This window comes from Vicia villosa, unplaced genomic scaffold (assembly GCF_029867415.1).
Source record: "Vicia villosa cultivar HV-30 ecotype Madison, WI unplaced genomic scaffold, Vvil1.0 ctg.002149F_1_1, whole genome shotgun sequence".
Lineage (NCBI taxonomy): Eukaryota > Viridiplantae > Streptophyta > Magnoliopsida > Fabales > Fabaceae > Vicia > Vicia villosa.
In genome coordinates this window covers 243,668-271,381 of record NW_026705853.1, presented here as the reverse complement: position 1 = coordinate 271,381, position 27,714 = coordinate 243,668, and the positions used below count along the sequence as shown (strand labels likewise).

Sequence of the window (27,714 nt, the reverse complement as noted above, 5' to 3'; positions counted from 1 at the left end):
GAAGAGCAGCAGAAGAAAAAAGATAATTCAAAAGCTGCACAAATTAAATGCATGTCACTGTCAAGTAGGCAAACTAGAACTACAACATTGATAAATGGAACCATCTTTCATGTTTTAAGCATATAAGAAAAAAGATAAATCTAAACATGCACAAATTGCTTCCACATATGAAAAGCAGTCACTCAAGTGCAGTAGGCAAGATTTGGTTCCCAATGTAAGCTATATGCATAGGTCTGCTAACACAATACATCATTTGCAACAAGCTTATTTCATAAGTAATGCCTAAATGCATGAGAAGAAATTAATTCTAATTTGTTTAAAAAAAAAATGAAATTGTGGCGCCCACAAAGGTGATAACTTTGCACTTTTAAAAAAACACATATTGTATTCCATTGCTTTTAGGCAAGATTTGGTTCCCAATGTAAGCTATATGCATAGGTCTGCTAACACAATACATCATTTACAACAAGCTTATTTCATAAGTAATGCCTAAATGCATGAGAAGAAATTAATTCTAATTGGTTTAAAAAAAAATGAAATTGTGGCGCCCACAAAGGTGATAACTTTGCACTTTTAAAAAAACACATATTGTATTCCATTGCTTTTCTTTTTTTTTGTCCTCACCAAGCATATATCACATTCCTTAATACTGGTCCTAACACATGAAGCAAACAAATTTTTCTTCAAAATTATTTATCTCACGAAGCAGGAATTGAAGGGGTAGTTTCTCAGGTACACACAATATTGTTATTAAAAGTAAGGGTTAAATAAGTTTTTGGTCCCTGTAAATATCTCAAATTTCGTTTTTAGTCCCTATAAAAAAAATGTCGACATTTAGTCCCTATAAAATTACTTTTTCATTCACTTTTGGTCCCTGTAGAGGGATCAAAAGTGAATGAAAAAGTAATTTTATAGGGACTAAATGTCGACATTTTTTTTATAAGGACTAAAAACGAAATTTGAGATATTTATAGGGACCAAAAACTTATTTAACCCTAAAAGTAATTTATTCATGTTCCACTGAATCTTTAATGTATCTTATTGTGAATCTATAACAGAAAATAAGAGGTTAGTTTATGCTTAAGCAACTACAGCATGGAGAATATAATCAATATATGACAGAAAGTTTGAAGTTAGTTTATACTGATATAATAAATCTACTTTGTATTTGGTTGAATGATGTAAGATATACAATATTTTTAAAGTAATGATAACAGTTGGCCTTTAAAGTGTATGAGTTTTTGATCATGTATATTGGTTCAATTATAATCATGGTTGAGTATGAGGAATATTACTTGATGACATTCAATCGGTAACATTTGGTTTATTATTTCTAACATTTAGGTGAAACAGTATGGATCACTATCCTCAAATACCGCCTAAAAGAGCGCGAGCACGGAGAATGCTCCTACGCAAACAAAAACACGTAAAACGTCTCAAGACCACAAATACTACACCTAAAGCTAATAATGTCAATATTGGTGTTGGATTTTCTCTATTTCCATTTTCTACTACTGCTCGAACATACACACCAAATGCAACATCTTTGAGAAACCCTCTTGCTGATATTACGACATCCATAAATAATAGAAAAACCGTCGAACAAGTTATGGATGAAGGAGATAGGCTTAGTGCAATGTTTGGAGGTTCCCTACCTCGACCGAGTTATCATGGTTTTAGGAATCCAAAGACGTGTTTGAACATACGAGATGTAGGGACTAACCTTATGGATAGATTTGCAGCGCATGATAATGAGGAATTTCCCGGAAATTATGTATAACCAAAACGTGGTCGTGGCCGTCATGAGAAGATACAAATTGATGCCAATACTACAATATACCCTCAAGGTCATGTCGAAACTGGATCATCAAGAAATGTTAACAGGTCTGCTGTCGTGGCATTCATAAGTATTTTAATTGCTTTAGTTAAATTTGTCAATTAAAATAACTATGCTTTATGATGCTGTATTTGACATCAATTGTTCCACCTTACATAGTATTCCTCAAAGCCAACATGTTTTAGCTCCTCGTCGTGGCCGTCCTCCAAAATCTTTTGGATTGCCAACATTCGCAGTCAAACCCACATTAGAAGATCAAACAAATGCATTGCTAGAAACATCGAACAAACAAAACATCAATGAAAGAACTTATGCCATGCATCTGTAAGTTGCAAATACTACCTTATCATGAGTCATTACACTTCCTGCATTAATCAACCATACTTTTGTTATTCGAAACAGTGCACAACAGTCCTGCCAAAGTCAACTGCCGCCAACGACACCTATTTTTAGAACAACAAATTGTACAACACATCTCAATGACAGCCAAAGTACTTCTATTGATAAAACTCCTAGCATTGTGCCTCATAAATCCACAAGACTTACCACTCCAAGTCCCGTCTTCAACCCCGCCGTGAATTTGGATTTTCAGAGTGAAGAAGAGGATGATTCTGATTATGATCCTTTTGCAGGTTTTCTATATACAATCAAGACATATTTATATATGCACATAGATTTTCCAACATATTTTGATCATAATAAACTTGGCCTAACGGAAACTTATGTATACAGTTGTTGATTTTGATAAAGATTTTAGCACTGACGATGACAACATTACCGGTTCTTACTCCATGCCCCATCCATCAAATGGTATGTTTCTATATTAATTAAAATTAATGCTTTATCCGAACTCATGTTAAAACATCCGTAACATGAATTCTCTACTTCTATTCATAGAGTATTATGATATCGACGATCCGCTTTTTGAATGTTGATATTGCTTCGCATTAATGTGGTATCAAGAGAGGATGGAGAAACACAAGCACTCGGCAAATCCTAAATATTCAATGTGTTGTGGTAACGGAAAAGTTGAGCCACCTTTCTTGAAAACACTGCCTCCTGTACTAAACATATTACTTTTTGATCACGATTCTATAATCAGCAGAAAATTCCAACATCAAATACGAGTTTACAACATGATGTTCACATTCACATCTCTTGGTGCCAATTGGATAACAAGTACAACAATGGTTGTGGACCACCCACATTACGTATTCAAGGTCAATCTTGTCACCGAATTGGTAGTTTGTTACCATCTGAGGGTCAAAAACCAAAGTTCGCACAACTATACATCTATGACACCGAAAATGAAGTAGAAAATAGAATGGATGGTCTAAGGTAATTATGCATGCTTGTATTTTATTGGAAATTCACATTTGCAGTCAATATTTTTTAGTGACTAATGCTTTTCAACCTTTATTATTAGGAATCCCACAAATATTGATCCTGAAATTTTTCAGCAACTGTCTTCGATGTTGTATGAACATAACACACATGCGAAAAGCTTCCAAAGGGAAAAGGAAAGAATCAACAGCGATAACGTCCACAACTTAAAGTTGAGACTCATTTCTGATCGCAAAACTGATGGTAGGATCTACAATCATCCTACTATGTCTGAAGTTGCGGCGTTGATTGTTGGTGATGTTGACACTGCAGAGGAAAGGGACATTATTATGGAAAAAAGAAGTGGAAAACTTAAAAGGATAGATGAGTTCCATGCAATTTATCTAGCATATCAATATACATTGATTTTTCCATATGGTGAGGATGGTTATAGACCTGACGTGGCTCATCGAGATTTGGAGATATTTGATGATAACAAACGTAATCGTCTCACTATTAGAGAGTGGATTGTATTTCGAATTCAATCCAGATCTGATGAGGCAAAAACTTTGTTATCATCAAGAAGATTATTTCAACAATTTTTGGTGGATGGGTACACCATGATGGATTCTGAAAGATTAACATGGCTCCGTAACAACCAGTCAAAGTTAAGAGTTTCCAAATATAATAATCTCAATGAAGAGGGTGATGAAAGTGTAGCGCTTGGGTCCAGTTTAGGTAAAAGAGTTGTATTTCCACCATCCTACGTTGGAAGTTGAAGGTTCATGGATCAACTTTATTATGACGGCATGGCTATTTGTAGCAAAGTCGGGTTTCCGGATTTGTTCATAACTTTTACCTGCAATCCTAATTGGCCCGAGAGACAAAGAGTACTCTGACCTCTTCACTTAAAACCTCAAGATAGACCAGATATCATTTCAAGGATCTTCAAGTTGAAGTTTGATGAACTTCTATCAGATTTAACAAAGAAGGGTATCCTAGGGAAAGTTCTTGCGTGTAAGTTTTCCAACAACTATTATTTTTCTATTTCTCATAACACTTTGACTTCTAATTGCATAACTTGAAAACTATCTTTTGTAGACATGTACACTATTGAGTTTCAAAAAAGAGGGTTGCCACATGCCCACATTTTAATCTTCTTGCATCCTTCAAACAAACACCCAACACCTTCCGACATTGATAGAATTATTTCGGCTGAAATACCAGATCCGGTGTTGGAACCGAGGCTGTATAATTTGGTTAAGACTCATATGGTGCATGGTCCTTGTGGCCTAGCTAATCAAAACTCACAATGCATGAAAGAGGGTAAGTGTTCAAAGTATTATCAGAAGAAGTTTCAAAGTACGACTGTAGTTGATCAAGATGAATATCCTATTTAAAGAAGAAGAGATAATGGAAACACAATTGACAAAAATGGGATAATACTACATAACGGTCATGTCGTTCCTCATAACCCAAATTTGTTGTTGAAGTATGAAGCACACATAAATATGGAATTGTGCAACCAAAGTACTTCAATCAAATACTTATTCAAGTATATAAACAAGGGGTCTGATAAAATTTCGGCTGTTATTGTGCCATCTCATTCAACCAACAGACGTGGTGATAAAAACATTGATGAGATTAAACAATATCTAGATTGTAGATATGTTTCACCGAGTGAAGCATGCTGGCGAATATTCTCATACTCATTACATGGAAGGAAACCTGCCGTGGAAATATTATTCTTTCACTTGGAAGGAGAACATTCTGTTTACTACCGAGATTACGAGCAAATTGGAGATGTCTTAATTAAGCCAAGTGTCACAGAATCCATGTTTACGGCTTGGTTCGAGGCTAACAATCAATATGAAGAGGCAAGGTTGCTAACTTATGGACAATTTGTTTCAAAATTTGTATATGTCAAGAAATCAAGAACTTGGAAGCCACGACAGCGGGGATACACAATTGGTCGACTTATGTGGGTTTCGTAGTGTACAGGAGAGTTGTATTATATACGAATGATGTTAACCGCAAAGAAAGGTCCCATAAGCTATGATGACATCAAAAATATAAATGGTTTCCAACATAAAACCTTCAAAGATGCATGCTTCGCCATGGGATTTCTCCAAGATGATCGCGAGTTTATCGAAGCAATCAAAGAGGCTCACCTTTGGGGTTCAGGGAAATTTCTTAGAAAGCTGTTTGTCACAATGTTGTTGTCTGCATCGATGGATAGACCTGAGCATGTGGGGTCTAAAACTTGGCACTATTTAGCTGACGGTGTTTTATACGACCAACGGGGCCTGGCTAAAAATCCAGGTAACAATACTGACTTCAACTTCGACACTTTCGGTTGTAAATTTATATACATGACTTTAAATTTGTTGCAGGACTAATACTCACAGATGAAGAAATCAAGCAACTTACATTGATGGAAATATAGTCACTGTTGCAAAATAACAGAAGAACTTTGAAAAATTTCAAACCTATGCCATATCCGGATGATTATGTCATTGATACTCTTGGGAATCGGTTAGTTTATGAAGAAAGACAATATGATGTTGTTGCTCAAGCTGCACTGCATCAGACACTATTTTCTTCTTTGACAGGTGAAAATTCTGCCGTTACATGTTGCCATTGTCTTGAATATAACATTATATTGTCGGCATTTATTCGGGTTTGAAATTAAATGTTTTGATTATTACTACAGATGAACAAAGAGCAATATATTCAGAAATCATAGAAGCTGTTGATTCACAAAGTGAAGGTGTTTTCTTCCTATATGGATATGGTGGAAAAGGTATACAATTCACAACTTATCCACCCACATTGAAGATATTACAGTTACAAAACGGAACACACTATGGGAAACCTTTTTTTTTATCACACTATAGTAATATAACAACATCATTTAATAATAGAACGTGAATTAAAAAGCGCCGAAAAAATAAACAAAATCTGCACACAAATTTTTAATACAAACTAGCCAACTACTCACTTGCAGCCTCACACCATCCACTCACCAAGAAAAAAATAATCCCTAACACAGACCATCCAACTCAGATTTGTAATCGGACAAAGGAAATAACTTAACACCGCACATCCTTTATCGAACAAAAATCCAAGTGATAGAAGGTGCTAACCTAAAAATCCCTGCTAACAATCCATAATATAATGTTACAAATTGTTTCTTTGTTCCTGCAACTAATTAAGTATGATGTCAGCCACCAAATGATTAATTATTTATTATGTTTAACAGGTAAAACTTTCATGTGGAACACCCTCTCCGCCGCAATTCGTTCGAAAGAAGGTATTGTTCTAAATGTTGCACATTCCAAATTTAAGATTCCTGTCCCAACTATTGAAACATCAATTTGCAAAATAGATAAGAAAGATGAACTTGCTCAACTTTTGAGATTAACCAATCTTATCATATGGGATGAAGCCCCTATGGCCAATAAGTTTTGCTTTGAGGCACTTGACAAAAGTTTGAAAGATATAATGAGTGAAACTAATAATAGTTTAAATGCCATTTTTGGAGGAAAAGTAATTGTTTTTGGCGGTGATTTTAGATAAATCCTACCTGTTGTACATAGAAGTAGTCGATCTGATATTATTCACGCCACCATTAATGCTTCTTACATATGGGATTATTGTAAAGTCCTGAAATTTACCAAGAATATGCGACTACACAGTGACAATTCTACCTCATCCATTGAAAAAGTTGAGCATTTCTCCAACTGGATACTACAAATAGGTGATGGCAAAGTTGAAGAACCTAATGATGGATATGCTGAAATTGAAATACCTCCAGAATTTCTAATCTCTGACTTTAATGATCCAATTGAAGCAATTGTTTCAAGTACTTATCCAAATTTGGTTGACAACTACAAAGACTCTTATTTTTTTCAGAGTAGAGCTATTTTGGCTTCAACAGTAGAGGTGGTCGACGAAATTAACGATTATGTCACACAACTTATTCCAGGTAACTTCTAATCATTTATTTAAGTCAAACATCTGCTATATGTTACTTGGAATTTTACAGTTATTGTATAATATACACCGATCTCAATTCGTCAACTATAAGTTAGCAAGACTTTAGGTCTACATAAGTAATGTAGGAAATTCATTTGAAATTTATTATAGTAACTTTATAGTATGTCAGTGTTGTTTTAATAGCTATATAAATACTCTATTAGAGAAAGCTTTATTGACAACACATTTGAGTTGTAATTATATGATGACAGACAACAAAACTTCCCTATGTAGTGTTGTTGTTGATAACTTCCCCATATTCATCAATTTCCAGGATCTTCAACAATATAAACAAACATGTTAAGTCATCTGGACATAAATATACAATGCTCCAATACATTATACAAAATATAAGGAATTCATCATTGATTTTAAGTTCATAACAAACAATATATTACATCTAACAGTGTTGTTTTCACTGCTACAAAAGGCTAATTTCGTTAGCACCTAACACGACTAATGTCACTACTACATAACGCTTTAATTCATACCAATACATACTTAGACACACATAAGCATTAATCTTTACAACTTTTTCATAATACACATGCGTCCTAACATGAAACTTAAGTTGAAATCGAAACAAAGTACTTAAGAACTCCCTTCAACTGTACAACATTCAACGATTCAACAATTGCACGTACAACCTATAAGTAAACCTCGAAATGGTGAAACCCAACCGATCACCTCTCCTAAGCCTTTTCATCCTTGCAAATCGGTACCAACCATCTCCTATGTAAATCTCCTCCTCACGGTTTCGAACTGCACTGCGGATGTTGCAGTCATATACCTCCCCTGTATCAAAATCACACAACTCTATTTGTGGGGAGATAAACCGAAAGAACCTACAAACTTCCCTTGGAAAAAACTGCACAACATATTTACATACAGTTGAGAAAGTGTGACCATAACAGTTGTAATCACTAGGTTGAATAATATATTTTTACTTACGAGAACATTTAGGCACCAAGTGTAGCCCGATCTCATCCCTTTCTCCCAGTAGTACTCATCAACACGTTCATCATCTGATGAATCATCAGAACTGCAAAACGGAATAATGGAAGATCAGGAACTGTAAAAAACGTATATTGAAACCAATGATGTAAATGCTTTCATACGAAAAATGAAGAAAGAAATAACCAAACTATAGTATAAGTTGTTACCTGCTTCCAGATGACCACATTCCAGGATTTCCAAAATCGTGATTCATTTTTCCTGAAAAAAAACTTCACCCCCTATCTCATTTATACTTGGACGATAGTAGTGAGAGAGTGGTGAGAAGTTTGAAAATAGTTTCAGTTGAGTGCATAATTTAAACAAATTTTATAACCACTGTAATACTCAATGCATTCATTCAGCCACTAGCTTCTGTTTCGTTGTCTTTTTCGGTTTCCAATAACCATGTAACTGCTCCAGCATGTAGAAGTTATTATGAGTAACTTGCATATCACGTATGGCCTTTAGGGCAAAAAGTTGTAAGTTATTGTAATTTTTTTGGAGAGTTTACTATAATTGGTTTTTAATTACAATTGAGCCTGAAGATTGGATTGCATATCAAGGTTGGAAGGCTTAAAATTGAACTTTAATTTACTATAATTGTAAGGCCCAACTTTGCTTTTTATCATGTCATCCTTTTGGTTTTTAGTTACTATAATTTTACCATATTAGTTACTAAAATTTTACCATTTTATTTACTATAATTGGAAGGCCATATATGGTTTTATAGCCTCTTTATTTTATTTTTTTCATATGATATGCTTATTTCTTTTTATACGCACCACATAATATTTATAATCAATATAACTCTACTTATTTATGAACATATTATATCTTAATTATTAGGTACTGAGAAGGAGTATCTAAGTTCAAACTCAATTGACAATTCCGAGGAGACTGAGTTTGATGCTTTTGAACATTTAACTCCTGAATTTTTGAGTGCTTTGAAAACCTCTGGCCTGCCTAATCATTCTATCAAATTGAAAATTGGCACAACTATCATGTTGTTGAGAAATTTGGATCAATCAGAAGGCTTATGTAATGGCACAAGACTAACCGTTACAAGAATGACCAATCATGTTATTGAAGCGCAAATTATTTCAGGGAAAAATGTTGAAAGCATCATTTATATCCCAAGGATGTCATTGTCACCCTCTCAATCACCATGGCCGTTCAAGCTTGTCCAAAGACAGTTTCCTATTATTGTCTCTTTTGCCATGACTATTAACAAATCTCAAGGGCAATCTTTGGACTTCGTAGGATTGTACTTGCCAAAAGAGGTTTTTAGTCATGGACAACTTTATGTCGCTTTCCCCAGAGTTAAAAGCAAGCAAGGATTGAAAATCTTAATTCATGACAAAACTGAAACAAAGTTTACATGTCACTACAAATGTTGTATTCCAAGAAGTTTTTCAAAACATATAAGGTATACAATTCTTCAATATCCATATGCAATTTCTAATTCAATAACATTATATTACATCTTATATTCTTTGTTTTTTTTATAGAGTGGTCTTCTTCCTCCCGTACCGACTAATCCATCCGAGAGCATTACCGTCCCACGTAGACTCTGAAAGTTGGTCCTAGGCTCCTTCAAACTCAGGACCTCAAGGGGAGCAAACCCTTGAGACCTAGGCTTCTTTGTTAATTCTAACTTTATTTTTTATTTTTTTTTTCAGGTTCTCACACTTAAATTTGTAGTATTTCTATATGTTGTTTTGACTTTGTTTTTCACCTAATTTTTTAATGTAGTATTTTCATCATTTATTTCACTTATTCATTTTGTCTAGCATCATTTGTAAACTTATTGATTAATACTTAATTTTTTAAATATTTGGATTTTTTCGACTAATTCATCTTCTTCGTGTTATTCATAGAATGCATATATAAGTTATTTATACCCGTGCAGACGCACGGGTATGTTACTAGTTTATCTATAATATAAGAAAATTAGATGCTCTGGAAAAATCATTAATGCCCTTATCTCTAATTCTGCCATGTCATCATTTTGAGGGTAATTTGTGTCCAAAATTTACTTTTTGCAACCGATGATGTCATGTTGTTCAATTCTAACTATATGCTTATTGTATTATGCCTTTGCTTATTAGGTTAGAATCATTTGTTGGTGTCACTTACTTCTCTTTGGTTCCAAAATAACCTATCAAATTCAAATTATTCTCTTTTCTCTTTTCCCCATTCATGTTCTCTCTCTTATCCTTCTTCTTTCTTCTCTCTCCTCTTGTCTCAATTCACCCTTTCTCTTTGTCTTTTTCTTTCTTCTCTCTTTGTGCAGAAAACATACAATAGCTCCATTTAACTATCTATTCTCTTAGCTAAAATCTATAAATGTTTGATTTCGATGATATTTTCATGTATACGGTAATGTTTCGAGGCTGATTAGGTGGTTGTGAAGTGTTCCAGAGAGTTGGACATTGTTTCCACACTCACTATCAACCATTATCAGTCCTAAAAGCTCCACCGCCGGAGATCCGGGTGATTCTTCAACCTTCACTTCGATCTGTACTTGATCTGGTTTTCTATTGTTGTTAACTTTCTTCATTGTTGATTTATCATGTTAGAAACCATCAATACCTCTCTTTAACCCATTCATCTACCATGTCAGAAACCAAAATGTTTGCGTTTCAGGATGAGATCAACTAGCTTTTCAATCTTATCATAAACACGTTATACTCTAACAAGGAGATCTTTCTAAGGGAACTCTTCAGTAACACCTCTCATGTAAGCTTCTGATTTACTCGCATTTTTAGGAGTTTTTGATGTCGTTTACGTACTTTTTATGCTTGATCTATGATTTATACATGTTATACATTCAAGCGATGAGTTTTGGTGTTTTGTTTGCAACACTGATGTGCAGGCACATGGTTTGACTCTACTTAAATTTTTCTATTCATATACTGAGTAGTGACTTAGAATAACACATTGAAGGTTGAATGTAGGTGATTAGTCTGGTTGGCACTCAAAAGGTTTCCCTTCATCCTAACGATATGTTGCTGCTGGCCAATTTTGTGATGTCATCAAAATCTTTGAGGCTAATAGAATTAATTTGTTTGATATAGTACTCACATTGACATACGATATAACTTACTACTCATTTCTTAAAGGTTTCGGTAACTGTTTATTATTTGTGGCAAGCCGACACATACTTGATGTTGCTAACCACTAATTTAGATGCATTTTATCATCTTAAAGACTACCGGTAATTTAGATGCATTTGATCAGTTATTTCTGCTTGGGCAATTTGACCTCTTGTAGTTGTTTTTAGCAGGTTCGGAGGTTGTGGTAGTATACTTCGGAAATGCCAACATCACCTGATTTCTCAAGTGATCATCAAGTCAAATCATGTCGACTCTACTCGCCGTGGTAGTCAGATTATGCAGGTAGCAAATTCTGATGTAGGCAAATGATTATTGGTGTATCGTAGCTTTGTTGCAGGGGTAACTGAATCAACTGCACCAGAAAGTATGTTGGAGTGACTATGTTGGAAATTGGTATGTTAGTGACTTGGTGTCTATTTGAGAATAAATCGGTCAGAATCAACTGCACCAAATTTGGTTGGTCATTTTTCTACACTTTTCATGATAAACTCTAAAATTGAGTTGTAAACATTTAATGTACAAGAGTAGCTTCCTTCTCCAGTTTCCATATATTATTGTTTTGTTTCACATTTCCAGGTTGTTGGGAAAAAACGCATTAGGCTTTATCCAACATCTTTATCTGAGGAACATTTCCCCTACTCAGAAACCATGCTTAGCAATACCAGCCAGGTAATTAGTTTCTTGAATTGTATATAATTGAATAATTTCCTGTGAAGTCCATTGAATGTGGTATGGAATACGTTTAAGCCCACAACCCTGCCTATTGCAAATTTGCAAAGTGGATCCATTCTATATATGTTATTTTTTTAATTATGTCTCCATGTTAACACTGGTCCTTTTTTATTGTTTGGAGGTTGATTTAGATGACATAGATGAAATTAAGTTTCCTAAGGTGCAAGACTTGCAATTTGTAGACTGCATTTTAGAGGAATGTGAAAAGTTATACATCTCGACAAAGCGGTGGCACTATGTGCGGTCTTTAACTACCAATTTTTCAGTTGGCTTTTGGTGAGTCAGAGCTTCTCATTCTTGGTGGGCTTCTCATTCCTAAATGCATATTCATTTCTATTTCATATACATTGAGTAAAAAACTTTGATTAATTGATTCAATCCTATTACCAATTGGATTTCAAACTTATAATCATATGAACTAACACAGTTTGATATTTTACAACATCATGCTATTTACAAATCAATTTGTAAGTTATAAAAGCGATGAAACATTGAAATTGATCATATTGCATAGCACCAGAACACAATGTTAACTTTACAAGATTGCATTACCAATTAAATTTCTAACTTATATTCATATGAACCATAATATTTTTATACATCATACCAGAATCTATTCCTGTAAATAATTAATTACATAACAGTAGCTAGAGATTGGAAAAAGTTTCAGTTTTGATGTTTTTTTGTTGTTTCTCCAGGTTACTCATTTATTAAATGTTCTTGGCTTTGATGGGTTTTGTTTCCTCTTAGGGGAAAGAAGTTGATTAATCTATCATTTGAACATTTAAATACAAATTTTCATTCTTTTTTGTTTTAATTCTTTTACCGATATGTTGTATTTCATTGGAAACAAACTTAATTATTTACAAGTAACTGAACAACTGTCTATACTTCAAGGAAGAGAATTAAGATAATATCAAACAGATGGGCTGCAATGGATGATTTCTTTGTTAAATATCAACTTAATGGGATTTTGGCTGATGAAATGGGGCTTGGGAAAACAATACAAATTGTTTCTCATAGCACATCTTTTGGAATACAAAGGTGTGATTGGTCCCCACTTGATTGTTGCTCAAGGAAGTTCTACCAAACTGGATCATTGAATTCTCAACATGGGGTCCTAGGTAAGTCTAGGCAGAAATTGCAAATTATTTCTTTCCCTACTGTCTAACGTAAGGATCTATATCCTCCGTCATTTGATGGCCTTAGTTGACGTTTTCTGTTTCGATTTTAGACAAACTATTATGGGAATTCGCTTTATGTGTATTGCTTTATGAACACTTCCTTTTGCAACTTATTTTCAGGGCTTGTGAAAACATCCCAATTATTCTATGTGGAAATAAGGTTGATGTGAAGAACAGGCAAGGGAAGATGGAGACAGTGTCAGAATTGGTGAAGGAGAGTATGGTCCTGTTTTCATATGGCGCGTTACAACAAAGGTGACTACTAATATCTTCATGAATCGCATCTCCAAACTTAGGAAGGTTACAATAATCGATGGCGCTTTTAATCATACTTTCATTGGCGAGTTTGCTCGTGCGGGTGATTGTTGTGATTTTAACCATGTTCGTTGAATTCGTACTCATTAGCTCTCTTGATTCGATTTTCATCATGTCTTATAACTTGACGTGGTGGTAATAGGAAATTGTGTTCCTCACCGTTGTCTTCTTCTAATTCTCCCTACCTTATCTTCACCGCTTCGTTTGGATAAACCATTAGTTCAATTGTTTTGGCTGTTGGGAATGAGAATTTAAGTAAGTTTTTCTTAGCAATCTGTTTCATTCCAGTCTTCTTCCAATTAGTTTTGTTAGATTATTTTCCTTTCATGTAATTCCTTTATCTCCCCAAAGTGCTTATTTGTGATTTTTCTATTATATCTTTTGTTCACAACACGGGAATATATTTCCTGATTCTTAAACTAGCTCTAGAATTGTTTAACAAGTTATTATTCATGTAGTATACCTATAAATCGCAGATGGTGGGATGGAAAGGCGCTGCTTCCAATTTGCTGGTGGTGGGAAGGGTAATCTTGAGTATACTGACATGGTTGATGCTTCTGTTGTCGTTGGATCTAACGAAAAGATTGCCTGGTAAGAATAAGAGTATCATGGAAAAGAAACTCAACAAACCTAAACGAGAGATGGAGTTATTTGGACCTGAAGTAGTGGTTAGCAAATATTGTGAATATACAGGCGACGAAGAAGAAGATTACTTATGGTGGTTAGATCTTCCCTATGTACTGGTATATATGTATGTTTTTTTTTGTTTCCACCATTTCACTTTCAAACATGAAGTTTAAGGTCTGTTGGACTGTCTTATTGAAGGCTTATTTTTTGACATAAACACTGATGTTGAATCAATTTCTTTATTTGCTGTAAGTGCACCGAGGTATATATAGTTGACAAGGAATCATTTACTCAATAGTTTCATTGTTTTGTAATTTATAATGTTATTAATGATTTTATTATTTTCTTGATAAAAAGGTTAAAGCGAAAATGAAAGTAATTTGGAAGGGTTGGCTGAAACCTGAAACTATCATCAATGAAAATGGTTAAAGCAAATTATGGCTTGCCTGCATTGTAGAATAAGTTAATTTCTTTATGTAGTTTTTTTTTCTTTACACAAATTAGAGTTGTTTGTATATGATTGAGTAAAATATAGTCAAATTATAATAGTTGCTGATGATAACTTGATGGCATAGTGAGAATTTTTTCATCAAGAATGTTCTTTAGTAGAAGAGATTAGTAATTAAAATGAGTTATTCTTTAGTCATATACTGAGTGTCACTTTATTAAGAAAAGTTGTAAATGAAAGAGTATAATAATTTCCTAAATAAAAAAAAAAAAAGAATGAGCCTAACAATTTTATAAAATTATAAGTTAACCATTTGATGTTATAATTAAAAAGAAATAATTAATGATCCGCTACTTATTTTGAGATTTGTTTTGATAGTATGACACTCAATACTAAAGATACTATTTATAAACAATTTTACTTTTTTAAAAATAATATGACATTGAATATAATACTCAATATTACGCTATTTATAGATACGACTTTATTATCTCTTTTACAAATAATAAACTCTGTTGATTAAATAATTTTATCTTTTTTTATTTCATTTTTATTAAACTTTGTAAGCAAATGCGCATACAATACGGAGAAAGTATAAAGTTCTTCCAAATATTTTTATACATAGATAAATGTTAGAGGTGTGCTATTGATACACCGTTTTTGGTTACACCGTATATCACACCGTATTTCAATAACACAATAAGATTTTCTTTGCACAAAAACCAAGAAAATATAAATTATTAAAAATTAAAAGTAGTATGTTTTCCTTATACAATTACGGTGTAGTGTCTAATAACAATGTAGAAATAGCTTTTTCCTAAATGTTATCTATGATCTCTATATAAATCAAAATCTGTTTTCTTTATAAATAATAATTTTTTTGGTAAACCAATTTTATTATTTTTTATATTTTTATTATATTTTAAAAACAAATACGCATCCTACACTCGAACCCGTGCGTATGCACGGGTTTGTTACTAGTTATGTAGTAATAACTATTTAGTGTGGCAAAAAAAAATTTGTTTTTACTTAAAAGTTAATGGTTCCCCCGTGATACCTATATTTTTACTATTTAAATTTGTTATTTTGCAACAGCGACATCCTAGTGACTCATATTTTAAAAGGTGGATTCCAGCGGGGAAGATTACTCGATTTTGTGCAATGGCGTTGCAAGCCTTGCACCATGCACAGCTGCTTCAACATTAACTGTGAATAGAAATGAAGGCAATCGTGATGTGATCACTCTCTCAAGTTTGACCCACCAAAGCCTTCATGAGCTGAAAATTGTTGCTGCTTCAACATTAACTGTGAATAGAAATGAAGCCCATAATGACTACCACACCTTTTTTTTACAATAGATTACTACTGAGTTCTTTAATTTACACACATGAAAAAAATATGTATATAAATGGATGTAGTTGTTATGCAAGAAACCAAACTCCACCTCTTCTTTCTCAACACTCCCAAATATCTTCACCGCCGGTATGTCACCGTCTGCCGGAGTCCATGTCCCCCTCCTGACCGGAAATAATCCAGCGGTGAAACATGGTTCGATTCCTGGTGCAGTATTTAACGTCGCCACGAGCATAATTGGCGCTGGAATCATGTCAATCCCGGCGGTTCTTAAAGTTCTCGGGGTTTTTCCCTCATTCGCCTTGTTTCTAATCGTGGCGGTTCTAGCCGAAGTCTCCGTCGAATTTCTCCTGCGCTTTACACATGCCGTTGAAACGACGACGTACGCCGGTGTCATGAAGGAAGCTTTTGGTTCAGCTGGAGCATTAATCGCTAAAGTTTTTATCATAATCAACAACTTAGGCGTTTTAATTCTCTTTCTTATTATTATCGGTTAGAACCACTATTATAAGTAAAATATTATTATTTTTTTAATTTATAAACTAGAAATTGATTATTTAATAAATATGAAACAACAGGGGATGTTCTATCTGGAAAGGAAGATGGAGATGAAGTGTTTTTGGGAATTTTGCAAGAGTGGTTTGGGATTCACTGGTGGAATTCCAGAGAAGTTGCTCTTCTCGTCACCTTGGTTGTTGTTATGCTTCCATTGGTCTTGTACAAACGTGTTGGTGAGTGTTTTTCAATGATTCCAAGCACGCGCTTGTTTCGTTTTGAATTGAAGAGATTCGATGGCATAGATTGATAATATTTGGTTATTCTTTTTTTGTGCTGTGTTGTTTTGAAATTTGTCAGAATCCTTGAAGTATAGTTCTGCAGTATCAACTCTTCTTGCTGTGGCATTTGTTGTCATATGTTCTGGACTGGCTATTGTTGCTTTGGTGCAAGGAAAAACACAAACTCCTAAACTGGTTCCTCGGTTAGACTACCAGACGTCTTTCTTTGATTTGTTCACTGCAATTCCTGTTGTAGTCATAGCATTTACGTTTCATTTCAATGGTACTAATTAACTCAACTTACATTTTGCATTATTGTGGGCGAGAAACATTTTCTATTTTTGTGTCTGATGAGTAATTTTATTTTACTTTGCAGTGCATCCTATTGCATTTGAGCTTGCAAAGCCATCTGATATGAAAACAGCAGCTCGATTAGCAATAATGTTTTCTGCTGTTATCTACTTTATAATTGGTTTATTTGGCTACCTCTTATTTGGAGATTCAATACAATCAGACATTCTAATCAACTTTGATCAGAATGCTGATTCGGCCGTTGGTTCATTGTTCAATAGTTTAATTCGTGTGAGCTATGCACTCCATGTTATGCTGGTATTCCCTGTTGTGAATTTCTCTTTACGAGCCAACATTGATGAGCTCTTCTTCCCCAATAAGACGCTACTAGCCACGAGCACAGACAACAAGAGATTTGTGATTCTCACTCTTGTGCTCTTAGTATTCTCCTATCTTGCTGCTATAGCAATACCAGATATTTGGTACTTCTTTCAGTTTCTAGGATCAACAACTGCACTGTGTCTTGCCTTTATTTTCCCTGGCTCTATAGTTTTAAGGTAACCTATTTTCACAAGTTCCTATTATTATCTTCCTAATGAATAGGAGTATAACAAAATCTTCCTGTTGAATATATCATATTGAGAAGGAATATAAATCATGATTCTAATGTTCTTTGTTTGTTATGGCAGGGATGCTCTTGGAATATCTACAAGAAAGGACAAAATAATAGCACTTGGTATGATTATACTCGCTGTAGGGACAAGTACAATTGCAATTTCCACCAACATATACAATGCTTTGGGTAGCAAGTCATAGTTGGTGCTCTCTTTGATTTATTTTAGAAGCTTTGTTGTAGAAATAATAAATGCTGAAAGGAATTGCTATGTGTAATATCAAGTATTCAAGTATTAAAGCAATAAAATTCAAAAGTCTATTTCAAGCTGATCTGTGAACAATAAAATATATATAAATATGGATAGTGTTAACTTACTTGTGCCCTAGGGCACATGAGTAAAATTAATTATAGAAACTTTGTTTTTGGAAATTATACATTTTTATTAAAAATTTATAATTAACTTAATTCTTTTTTTAAAACATAAATCCGTAGGTTTCTTAAGTTTGCATTATCCTATAAATATTAATGAAAAAATAAACAAATAAGAAAAACTAGTTAGTTGTATAGATCATAATTTATACAACAGAAATGATATGTTTACACTATAAATGACATTTACACCATATTTATATACGGTTTTGTTTTTTTAAAATGTTTAATAACTATTTTTGCTTGCACATGTTATATTCTATAAGGTATAAGTGTAACTTGTTTGGTTTTTAATGTAAAGATAGCAAAACTCTTTATTGAATACTATTTTTGATGATACAACACAATGTCTATAAATATTGATGAAGAAAAAAAACAAAATGGGGGCGGCCATGACACCTAGGGTCACCCCCCTTCATGATGGTAATGAGAACAATGTTTTGCATTTTTTATGTTGGATAATCATTAAAAAAACAAGTGCTAACGAATCTTGTAAAGGTATTAGTTAAAGAATAAAAGATAAATTACAGAAAACAGTGTTTAAAGGAGTAATTTTTAAATATTTTTTTTTTGTGGGACATGGTAGATATATCTTGCTAAACTATGAAATACAAAAAACAGTGTTTTCAAGAATTGAATGTGAACCAACAACGTATACAACGTATATCTCTTCCACCCTAAAATTAAAATATTTAAAGACAAAGTTAATAAACTATTTGTAAAAATAATTTTTTTGGAATATTTTTACAAGTTTCATAAAAAAAAATTATAAAAGTGACTTATGTATATTTTTCCTTTTGTATTAAAACAACTGATTCAATTATACATATTAAAAAATAAATAGAAAGTAATTTAAGTAATATTAATTAAATAATATAATTTATTTTTTAATTAATATTAATTAAATTTTGAAAGAGATTCATCACTTTAAATGAATTATTTAATGCAAAATGGTGGATTATATACATGTCCCCACTTGGTAAGTATATTTAAAACAATGACGATGATCTGTCGCTCTCTCATAAATCAAGATGAGAACAATTTCTTGTAGATGAGCGGAATCGGATAAGCAATAAAACATGTTTAGTCAACAACAAAAGTTTAAAACGAAAGCTTGTGATTAAGACTTAACTACGTTACTTATACCCGAATAGAAAGGGAAAATGATCTTTGGAGAGACTCATCTACATCTTGAGAGTGATATGAAATATGTGTTCAAGTCTACTTATAAAATTTACTTTTACTTCTTAGATTATTGCTTTCTATTATTACATTTTTCTTTTAACAAATCATGTTGCCTTCTATTTTGAGTTGACTCAATGAATGGTCATTAAATATTTTACTGCAAATTAACCAAATGTTAGCACATTGCATAATAGATATGGAGCACTTTAAATACCCATAGATGTAAAAAAGTACTTTCATATGAGAAATTGAGTAATCATTTATAATCTTCTATTAAATTTAGTCAGAAAATACACAGCAATTTCCAGTGAAACCTAAAAATGCTTTCATGGGCAGCTTATGAAGGAAAAAACGCAAGAATCTCTGGTAAAATTCATGAAGACATATCATACTTGAGATCTTGGAACCTTTTGATCAAGCTCGACTTGAATTTCTCAACATCTGCATCCTCAAGTGAACTTGGAGCAGACCTGATAATTGGAATGGCCCCACCACGATGCAAGGATGCAAGAACTTCATCTATAACAAATGAAATAATTTATGTCAATAAAAAACAGAAAGAAGACTGGTGCTAGCAGCACTGCCCTGGTACAGCTACATATCTTTCGACATTGTAATATTGTATGAACTGGTTTCTTATTCAATAAGTTACAGGTGTTGATTGTTTATAATCGTATAAGGACTGATAAGGTGCTTTGATAGTTTTGGAGAGACGAACATAAGGGTTCAACTCCCCGCTAAAATACATAAGAGGAGGTCTCATGTCATGCATATATTATCCCGAAATCAATTGATAAATATTTATGTTCCTTTTCAATGTTATATGCCCATATGGTTTGAATAAAAAAGACAAACAGTTGAAACAAGTTATAGATTTCTGAAGTTCTTATCCTTTGATCTTACAGTTAGTTTGCAGCTAGAATATAATAAACATAAATTACAACTGAAGAACATTTCTGGTTTACTATTTAGGACCACAAAGTTACTACTTACTACTATTGGGCTGAATATCAACCAGCATGTTAAAAAGAAATGATCTTCTTAGAAGCAAAAATCAGGTAAGTAATATGCAAAGGATATTTAAATGAAGACTTCAAAGTTCAACCTGAGTGCGACAGCTCAGCCAGAGCATTCAGTGCTGCTTTCCGTGTACGGTCGTCTTTAGCTGTGCTTAACATATTTATGAGCTCTTTGTCTCCACCTAACTCAACTATCTTCATCCTGCTTTCATCTTTGAGAAAAGGAAAGTGAACAGTTTGAATTTAAAACAAACCCTACAAGTGAGATGTTTATTTTCTAAACCCTAATTCTAAAACTTCTTAATTTCAAAATGCACACAATCATCCCGCCAAACTGTAATTGTTGTGCCTCTGCATCTTGTCATCCTTCTCACCTTTTAATGGCAGTGGCCGGAAAACAACCAATTATGACCGAAACAAGCAAAAATCGCATAAAATCAATGGTTTTACAATTTTTTTTTCACAATTTGGTTACAATACGTGATTCTACTTAAGATCAGGATTGTTGGGGGTGAGTGAGATCGTAAAATCTTACGATTTTAAGATCTAGATCAAGATCTTGACAACTATGATAGGTCATAACTGCGTACAGGGCACCTCTTTTAACAGTGAATTCAATAAATTCAATTTGCATGTCAATAAAAATCTCAGTAACTGTTTCAGCCTCTCAGTATCAGTTCAAGCGCAAAATCTTACTTCCACCAACTAAGTATTATATAACTCTCCCATCTAAGTTCAAAATCTCCCACCAACTCTCCCTTTTAACCAAAATTTAGCCATATCATCAAAAAGCTGAGATTAATACTCTATATTACTCAAATCAAGCACGAGAAGATGAAAGAAAAATGCTTGTTTAGCATAACAAATACCTTAATACTCAAACGACCGATACACTACAAGATGCTTCGATACATAGTGATGAATAATTAAAACAATGGTACAAAGTGATTACCGTCTTTTGCAAAACGGGCTAATCTAGAAGCTCCCATCCTTTTGAACAATGGATCCTTGACACGCAAGAGAGATACCGACTGTTGCATCAAATTTTCCCCTGAAATTTTTTATTTCAACAATATTGTCAGGTTTGAACCACCAAGAGTAAACAGAGACTTCATGAGCTGGAAATTGTTGCAGGAAAACTGTTGATATTGATAGTTGGATGATTGATAATACCCATATAAGGAAAGAACTGGTATCCCGCATAAATTGCAGTGCCGAAAAATAGACTCTTCAATAACCACCCAAATTTTCTCTCAACTTCATGCTCCAATGCTAGTTCTTCTAATCATGCAACATAATAGAGCAGTTCATTCACACAGTGAAAACAAAATCATTAGGTTTCAATTTCTTGGCATATTACAGTTCCAGATTTTGACATATGATTGAATCACATAAATTCCCCTAAATTATGGATAAAAAAACAAAGTGATACCTTTGCTACTAGAAGATGAAAAATTACGAGATTGTTGATTGAATGCAACTCTTCTTCTACATAAATACTGCAAAAACAAACATCAATGTCAGATTTTGAGTTGAACTTGTAAAATAATGAAAAGGATAGTAAAATTAGGGTTGAAATTGAGCATGATCAAAAAGAAGGATTTGAGAGAAATTACGTTAGAGAGTTGAGCTGCTAGGTTGCGCATTATGCAATAGGTGCTGAAACTCGCGAATCGGAAGTGACGATGGTGGCTGTGTCAAGGTTGCTTCAGCCTTCAACAACTCCGAGTAGTGATGATGCGATACGAACGTGAAGGATCCGGATTCGAATTTCGTTTCCGGGTCGGTTTGATAAACCTTAACCCGAATCACGAAGGTTTTGTTATGCAGTGGAAGAATTGACGCCGGTGAACGTGACGTGGACAGGCATCTTTTGGGCTTGAGAAAAATTGGCAACCAAAGCCCAGTAATTTGACAACTTTTGTTTTAAGGGGATTGCTTATTGCACCCTAGTGGTGCTCACGTACCCTTGTGAAAAATGAAAAATAATACAGTGATTAATTTTCGGATGCACCTCATCCATTCGTAAATGAGTCACACTTTCATTTTGTAAAAAAAACCTCGCGTTCATCTGTTGGCGTCAGTTCATTTAATGCAAAAGCATCATCTTCTTGAGTTCACGTCTCTCGACATCATGTTCTTGGAGGCATGTATCCCTTGATGTTGCCTCAGAAGACCTAGAAGTTCAACTTGTTGTTGTTGTTCCTGATGTTTTTCCAAAAAAAACAATTCCGCATACTTTGTATAAATGACTCAAATTATAAGGTTCATTAAAATTTGTCAAATTTATAACAAACTCACTACTCAAGAGGGAAACTTACTATCCTGAGGGTTAGTCTGGAACTTGACATTTAAATTCCCCATCGAATTGTGAAATAAACACACTATCACGAGTTCAAAATGTATCTAGAGGTTAGTCTAGAAGTTAACTTCCGGACTCACCTTTCCATCATTCCTTTGAAAAAATGGGGGTGGCTCGCTTACAAATTGTTTTGGTGTGTATTAAGGGAGTCCATAAGTTAATTTTAGGATTGTACTAAGGGCATTTTCGAGTTTCATAAGTGTGGTTCTTCACCAATAAGAGTACGAAGAGCAATCTTCTTTTTTAAAATATTTTTTTATAATCTTTTCACTAAAATCGCAACTCGTGAGACACCCTTAGATTATAATTATTATGTGGTATGTTAATATGTGAGTGAAGTTTTATTTCAATTGTTAACATCTTTCGATTTGGTGTAATGGGAAGATGACCTATTTGTTTTTCTTCTCCAACACTGGTTATCTTGGGTGTTATTCTGGAGTTAGGTCTTCTGGCTTCATTTGTTTTATGGTCCATATGTATTTTAATTGTGCTTTTTCATATAAGAGAGACATGTAGGTTGATCTTCTTCTACTTAGAGTAAATTTTTTTATGAAAGGTGTGGTATGTTTGGGAGGACTTGAATTATACTTTTTCTTTGAGTGAAAGGATTAGGGAGGATGGTTCTTTCTGAATTGATTGGAGTGTTAAATCTCTAGCCTTTAAAAGCTTTATATCTCATATGGATCTTATCGATATTTTCCTTTTAAGTAGGAACTTCACTTAACTTTAAACCTAATATGGTGTTGTGAGCAGGCTTGATAAAATCCCAGTGTCGAAAGGTTGGTGGGGTTTATGGGGTATGATATTTCAGTGGGCTTTTCCTATAGATGTTTATGATCATTGCCTGACCATTTTTAAATATTCCATTAATTACGAGAACCTAAGTCGTTTAGTGCTTTTTGGATTATATGCTTACCAAGTTTGGTTTTAGTGTCAAGTGAAGGTCCTAGATGCGGGCCTGTGCATCTTTTTTTTGTAATCTAGGGATTTTGTTAATTAGTGCTTGACCCCAGAGATAGGTATTCAAAAGGAGTTGAACCAAAGTGACATTTTAGCTTTGTTTCTTTTCCTATACTTCTAGAAGATGGTTTAAGTGGGTTATTGGTAGGCTGAACCTAGACATGATTGAGGTAGGTTGAACCTACATATAATGTATTGCCAATAGAAGCGGAGAACACTTTATACAATGATCTTGGAGACGGCCTCTACCTTTATCCACTTTGTGAAGTAGTCAACTCCAGATCAAGAACTTTAGTTGGCTAGGTGCCAGTAGAAAAGGACTGAGTATGTCCATGCTCCATTGGTAAAATGGCCATGGCAATGTGATAGAGTGAATAATTTTAATTTAAGCGAGATGTAGGTTAAAGTGTTTTTGGAACTTGTCATATTTTCTAATGAATTGTGCACTATCCTTCGTCATAATGGGCAAATAATAATTGAGCAGCTTATGAGAAAGGATTCACCTGCCAATGTGACTAATGCACATTCCTTGGTGGAACTATGTGAGGACTAAGGAAATTTTTCTCTCCCTATGACATCTTAACTTATGATAAAGGAATCATGTTGTATATATTTTGCGTATTTTCATATCTTCTTCACTTCTAGCTCGTATGATGGGAGTTCGTCTAACAACAGATAACATATTATGAGCATCATCTAATTGGAGGTCTAGGCGACTTCAAGAGTATTGAATCTTGTTTCGAGTTTTGTAAACAAAATCTTTTCATCTTCAACCTCTTTCATCATCCATTTTTCGTTTGGATCCAGATTTCATCTTAAGGTGTGAGATCTGTGAGGAGGATTGTTATTGTGATTAATATTTTCTTTGAAGATTTTATAAGGATTTCATGGATTTTCAATTGTGTGTATGATTGTGGTTGGGCTTTAAAAGTCTAGCGGAAAAGAAGGATTCAATTATACAAATAATATATTTTATGACAAAGCCTTCACCTCAGCCAATAAATAACCGATGTCTAATTCCTAGCGCGACACCTTTTAATTTTTTTTAAATACATCTATTCCCTCGGTTGTATTAGAAAATTAAAAGGATTTCTAACTCAGGGACACGCTTCGGATCCTAGCAAATGCAGTTTATGTTTTTATTTGTTTTAAATGATTTATTTCATTTTAAAGAGGCACCTTCCTTCATATTTTATTTTTAAATAAAAAATAAGCCACTTTTATCCTCGTGAAATGTTAGAGTGTTCTCCTCGGTTGTGATTTACAACCGAGGTGAAAAAGTTTTTATATTTTATATGTATATTTATTTATTTACTTGCCAAAAACAACACACCCAGAACCCTAACGAAGTTTATCATCTCCATTAACAACAAGAGCTCTAAACACATATCATCCTCAACTCGTTCACCGTCATATCGTAACTTCATATCCATATCTTTTTTAACTCGTAAAAAAACAAGGAAATACAAAGACGATATGCGTTTAGGGCTCTTTGTGAGATATTGGATCGAACTCTAGTATTGTCAAAGGGTAGCTTCTTGGTTCGACAGTTCGACAGAGTTAAGCATGAAGTCGAAGTATTGTTCACATGCTGGTGTCAAAGTGTGCATGCTGAAGTCGAAGATGGGTCTAGCATGCAGATGTCGAAGATGCTAGAGTTGTTAGCATGTTAAATTAGGTTTTAGTGTTTAAACCCTAATTTGTTAAGTTAGCTTGTTTATTAAGTTGACTTGTGTAATGGGCCTTGCTGAAAAAGCCCATTAGTTAGTATGTTAGGTTTTATTATAAATAGCATACTAGTCTCTCATCATTGCTAAGCTGCAAATCCTAATTTAGGGTGAGAGAGGTTATTTGTTATTCTTGTAAACTTGTAATCTTGTTTTAAGAGAAAGTAAAAGAATAGCAGTTATAACCAATTCTTGTGTTCTTATTCTCTTCCCTAATTCCCTATTATACTTTGTTATTGGTATCGTTTTTCACAACAAATTGGTGCGGTGAGCGTGGAGAAGATGCCTTCAACAAAGTATGAGATTGAAAAGTTCACCGGAGTGAATGATTTCGGTCTGTGGCGCTTGAAGATGAAAGCCCTAGTGGTTCAGCAGGGTTGTTTGGAAGCGTTGAAGGGAGAGGCAGCCATGAATGCAGAATTGACGGCAACGGAGAAGACGAATATGATCGAGAAAGCACACAACGCAATTTTGTTGAGCCTTGGTGATAAGGTTCTCCGGCAGGTATCAAAGGAGACGACGGCATCAGGGTTATGGGTGAAACTTGAAAGTTTGTATATGACCAAATCGCTGGTAAATCGACTCTACCTGAAGCAAGCTTTGTATTCATTCAAGATGATTGAAGACAAAGTATTGGCTGAGCAGTTGGATATGTTCAACATGCTGATTCTTGATCTTGAAAATATTGATGTGAAGATCGATGATGAAGATCAAGCGCTGTTACTATTGTGTTCTTTGCCTCGATCACATGCTCACTTCAAAGAAACTCTCTTGTATTGAAGGGAGTCCCTGACGTTTGAAGAAGTTCAATCAGCCTTGTACTCTAAGGACTTGAATGAACGAAAGGAGCATAAACCTTCGACTGTTGGCGAAGGTTTGGCCGTTAAAGGAAAACTCTTACGAAAGGATGGTAAGTTCGACAAGAAGAAAGGCAAAAGCCAGTCGAAGACTTACAGTGGCGAAGCATCTGGCATTCGATGCTACCATTGTAAAAAGGAGGGTCACACAAGAAAGGTGTGCCCTGAACGCTTGAAATATCATGGAGGTAAGGATAATGGCAACGCTGCCATTGTTCAAGATGATTTCGAATCATCTGATGTTCTTGTGGTTTCAAGCAGTGACTCTAAGAAGGAGTGGATTATGGATTCAGGTTGCACTTGGCACATGACTCCAAACAAAGACTTGTTCGAGGAATTATGTGATCAAGATGGTGGATCAGTATTGCTGGGAAACAACAAGGCTTGCAAGATTGCAGGTGTTGGATCTGTGAGATTCAAGCTCCATGATGAGTCAATAAGGTTGTTGACTGAAGTCAGGTATGTTCCTGATTTGAAGAGAAATCTGCTTTCTCTTGGTGAATTCGACAAGAAAGGATATGTTTTCCAAGGAGAGAAAAGTATCCTAAGAGTCATGAAAGGTTCGAAGGAAGTCTTGAGAGGCGTGAAGAAACAAGGCTTGTATACCCTTGAGGCTGAAGTTGTAAGTGGTTCGACAAATGTTGCATCCACGAAACCTTTGTCAAAAACAGAAATCTGGCACATGAGATTGGGCCATGTCAGTGAAAGGGGTCTGGTCGAATTAGGGAAACAAAATCTGCTTGGTGGAGACAAAGTCGAAAAGCTGAAGTTTTGTGAACCCTGTGTACTTGGAAAATCTTGCAGAGTGAAGTTCAACAAAGGCAAACAAAGAACACATGGATCCCTTGATTACATCCATGCTGATCTTTGGGGGCCTGCAAGGTGTCCATCACATTCAGGAGCAAGGTATTTTCTATCCATAGTAGATGATTATTCCAAAAAATTATGGGTATTCATCCAGAAGACTAAGGATGAAACTTTTGAGAATTTCAAAAGTTGGAAGACTCTGGTTGAAAATCAGACTGGCAGAAAGGTCAAGAGGTTGAGAACCGACAATGGCCTTGAATTTTGCAATGAGGCATTCGACAGTTTTTGTGCTGCCTCTGGTATTGCAAGGCATAGTGTAACACCCTTCTAAACCCCCGCGGAAAATATAATAAAAATTCAGAGTAAACATGAAATACAAGGGTATCACAATTTCTTTAATATAAAATATCTTAGTCAATTGTCATGCCACACAAGAAACCATTTAATATGTAACACAATTCATGTTCAACACAGCGGATCACAACTCATGACATTGCATATTCATCATCTATGCAAGTCACTACAATACAATTATAAAACAACAAAACCAACAAGATAATTCGTCTCTAAACTAGCGTTTCCCAGTGTTACAATCAGAGCATGACACGACTACGGACTAGCCTATGAGCTATACTCACCCATTCTGATGCCGTTACTCCTTAATCTGTAATAATTAAAGTAAGGGTGAGTTTCATTCGAATTAATAAACATTATGC

At 34.3% G+C, this 27,714-nt stretch overlaps 7 protein-coding genes across 19 annotated transcripts; 5 read left to right on the top strand and 2 right to left on the bottom strand.

Annotated features, from left to right (window-relative positions):
- The first annotated feature begins 1,949 nt into the window (after positions 1 to 1,949).
- LOC131638036 (uncharacterized) lies at positions 1,950 to 4,560 on the top strand. Its single transcript, XM_058908595.1, has 7 exons — positions 1,950 to 2,161; positions 2,324 to 2,469; positions 2,570 to 2,647; positions 2,801 to 2,898; positions 2,940 to 3,175; positions 3,264 to 3,898; positions 4,262 to 4,560. Exons 1-7 carry the CDS (start codon positions 1,950 to 1,952, stop codon positions 4,558 to 4,560), a joined length of 1,704 nt encoding a protein of 567 aa, XP_058764578.1.
- Positions 4,561 to 4,671: 111 nt separating this feature from the next.
- Positions 4,672 to 5,154, top strand: LOC131638035 (uncharacterized). Its single transcript, XM_058908594.1, has one exon. It carries the CDS (start codon positions 4,672 to 4,674, stop codon positions 5,152 to 5,154), a length of 483 nt encoding a protein of 160 aa, XP_058764577.1.
- A 2,663-nt stretch (positions 5,155 to 7,817) lies between these two features.
- On the bottom strand, positions 7,818 to 8,408 carry LOC131638034 (uncharacterized). Its single transcript, XM_058908593.1, has 3 exons — positions 8,362 to 8,408; positions 8,150 to 8,240; positions 7,818 to 8,066 (listed from the first exon to the last, which is right to left on the bottom strand). Exons 1-3 carry the CDS (start codon positions 8,406 to 8,408, stop codon positions 7,818 to 7,820), a joined length of 387 nt encoding a protein of 128 aa, XP_058764576.1.
- Positions 8,409 to 8,651: 243 nt separating this feature from the next.
- LOC131638032 (uncharacterized) lies at positions 8,652 to 9,887 on the top strand. Its single transcript, XM_058908592.1, has 4 exons — positions 8,652 to 8,673; positions 9,041 to 9,474; positions 9,703 to 9,757; positions 9,874 to 9,887. Exons 1-4 carry the CDS (start codon positions 8,652 to 8,654, stop codon positions 9,885 to 9,887), a joined length of 525 nt encoding a protein of 174 aa, XP_058764575.1.
- A 442-nt stretch (positions 9,888 to 10,329) lies between these two features.
- Positions 10,330 to 14,921, top strand: LOC131638039 (uncharacterized). Of its 12 annotated transcripts, XM_058908600.1 has the most exons (7): positions 10,330 to 10,687; positions 10,841 to 10,933; positions 11,481 to 11,766; positions 11,887 to 11,979; positions 12,164 to 12,318; positions 12,940 to 13,166; positions 13,347 to 14,911. In XM_058908600.1, exons 4-7 carry the CDS (start codon positions 11,959 to 11,961, stop codon positions 13,394 to 13,396), a joined length of 453 nt encoding a protein of 150 aa, XP_058764583.1. In that variant the 5' UTR covers positions 10,330 to 10,687; positions 10,841 to 10,933; positions 11,481 to 11,766; positions 11,887 to 11,958; the 3' UTR covers positions 13,397 to 14,911. The 12 variants fall into 12 exon arrangements, 2 of the variants coding, with proteins under 2 accessions (XP_058764583.1, XP_058764582.1); XR_009294576.1 differs by having other exon boundaries at positions 10,330 to 11,766; positions 12,164 to 13,166; positions 13,347 to 13,481; positions 13,684 to 13,796; positions 14,018 to 14,918; XR_009294573.1 differs by having other exon boundaries at positions 11,152 to 11,766; positions 12,164 to 13,166; positions 13,347 to 14,915.
- An 875-nt stretch (positions 14,922 to 15,796) lies between these two features.
- Positions 15,797 to 17,978, top strand: LOC131638027 (amino acid transporter AVT6D-like). The gene is made up of 5 exons (XM_058908585.1): positions 15,797 to 16,461; positions 16,548 to 16,700; positions 16,825 to 17,028; positions 17,122 to 17,593; positions 17,726 to 17,978. The coding sequence occupies exons 1-5, from the start codon at positions 16,101 to 16,103 to the stop codon at positions 17,850 to 17,852; spliced, it is 1,317 nt and encodes a 438-aa protein (XP_058764568.1). The 5' UTR covers positions 15,797 to 16,100; the 3' UTR covers positions 17,853 to 17,978.
- Positions 17,979 to 19,181: 1,203 nt separating this feature from the next.
- On the bottom strand, positions 19,182 to 22,115 carry LOC131638028 (uncharacterized). Of its 2 annotated transcripts, none has more exons than XM_058908588.1 (6): positions 21,902 to 22,115; positions 21,718 to 21,784; positions 21,459 to 21,563; positions 21,238 to 21,336; positions 20,372 to 20,497; positions 19,182 to 19,785 (listed from the first exon to the last, which is right to left on the bottom strand). In XM_058908588.1, the coding sequence occupies exons 1-6, from the start codon at positions 21,929 to 21,931 to the stop codon at positions 19,640 to 19,642; spliced, it is 573 nt and encodes a 190-aa protein (XP_058764571.1). In that variant the 5' UTR covers positions 21,932 to 22,115; the 3' UTR covers positions 19,182 to 19,639. The 2 variants fall into 2 exon arrangements, with proteins under 2 accessions (XP_058764571.1, XP_058764570.1); XM_058908587.1 differs by having other exon boundaries at positions 21,459 to 21,566; positions 21,902 to 22,110.
- Between the last annotated feature and the right edge of the window lie 5,599 nt (positions 22,116 to 27,714).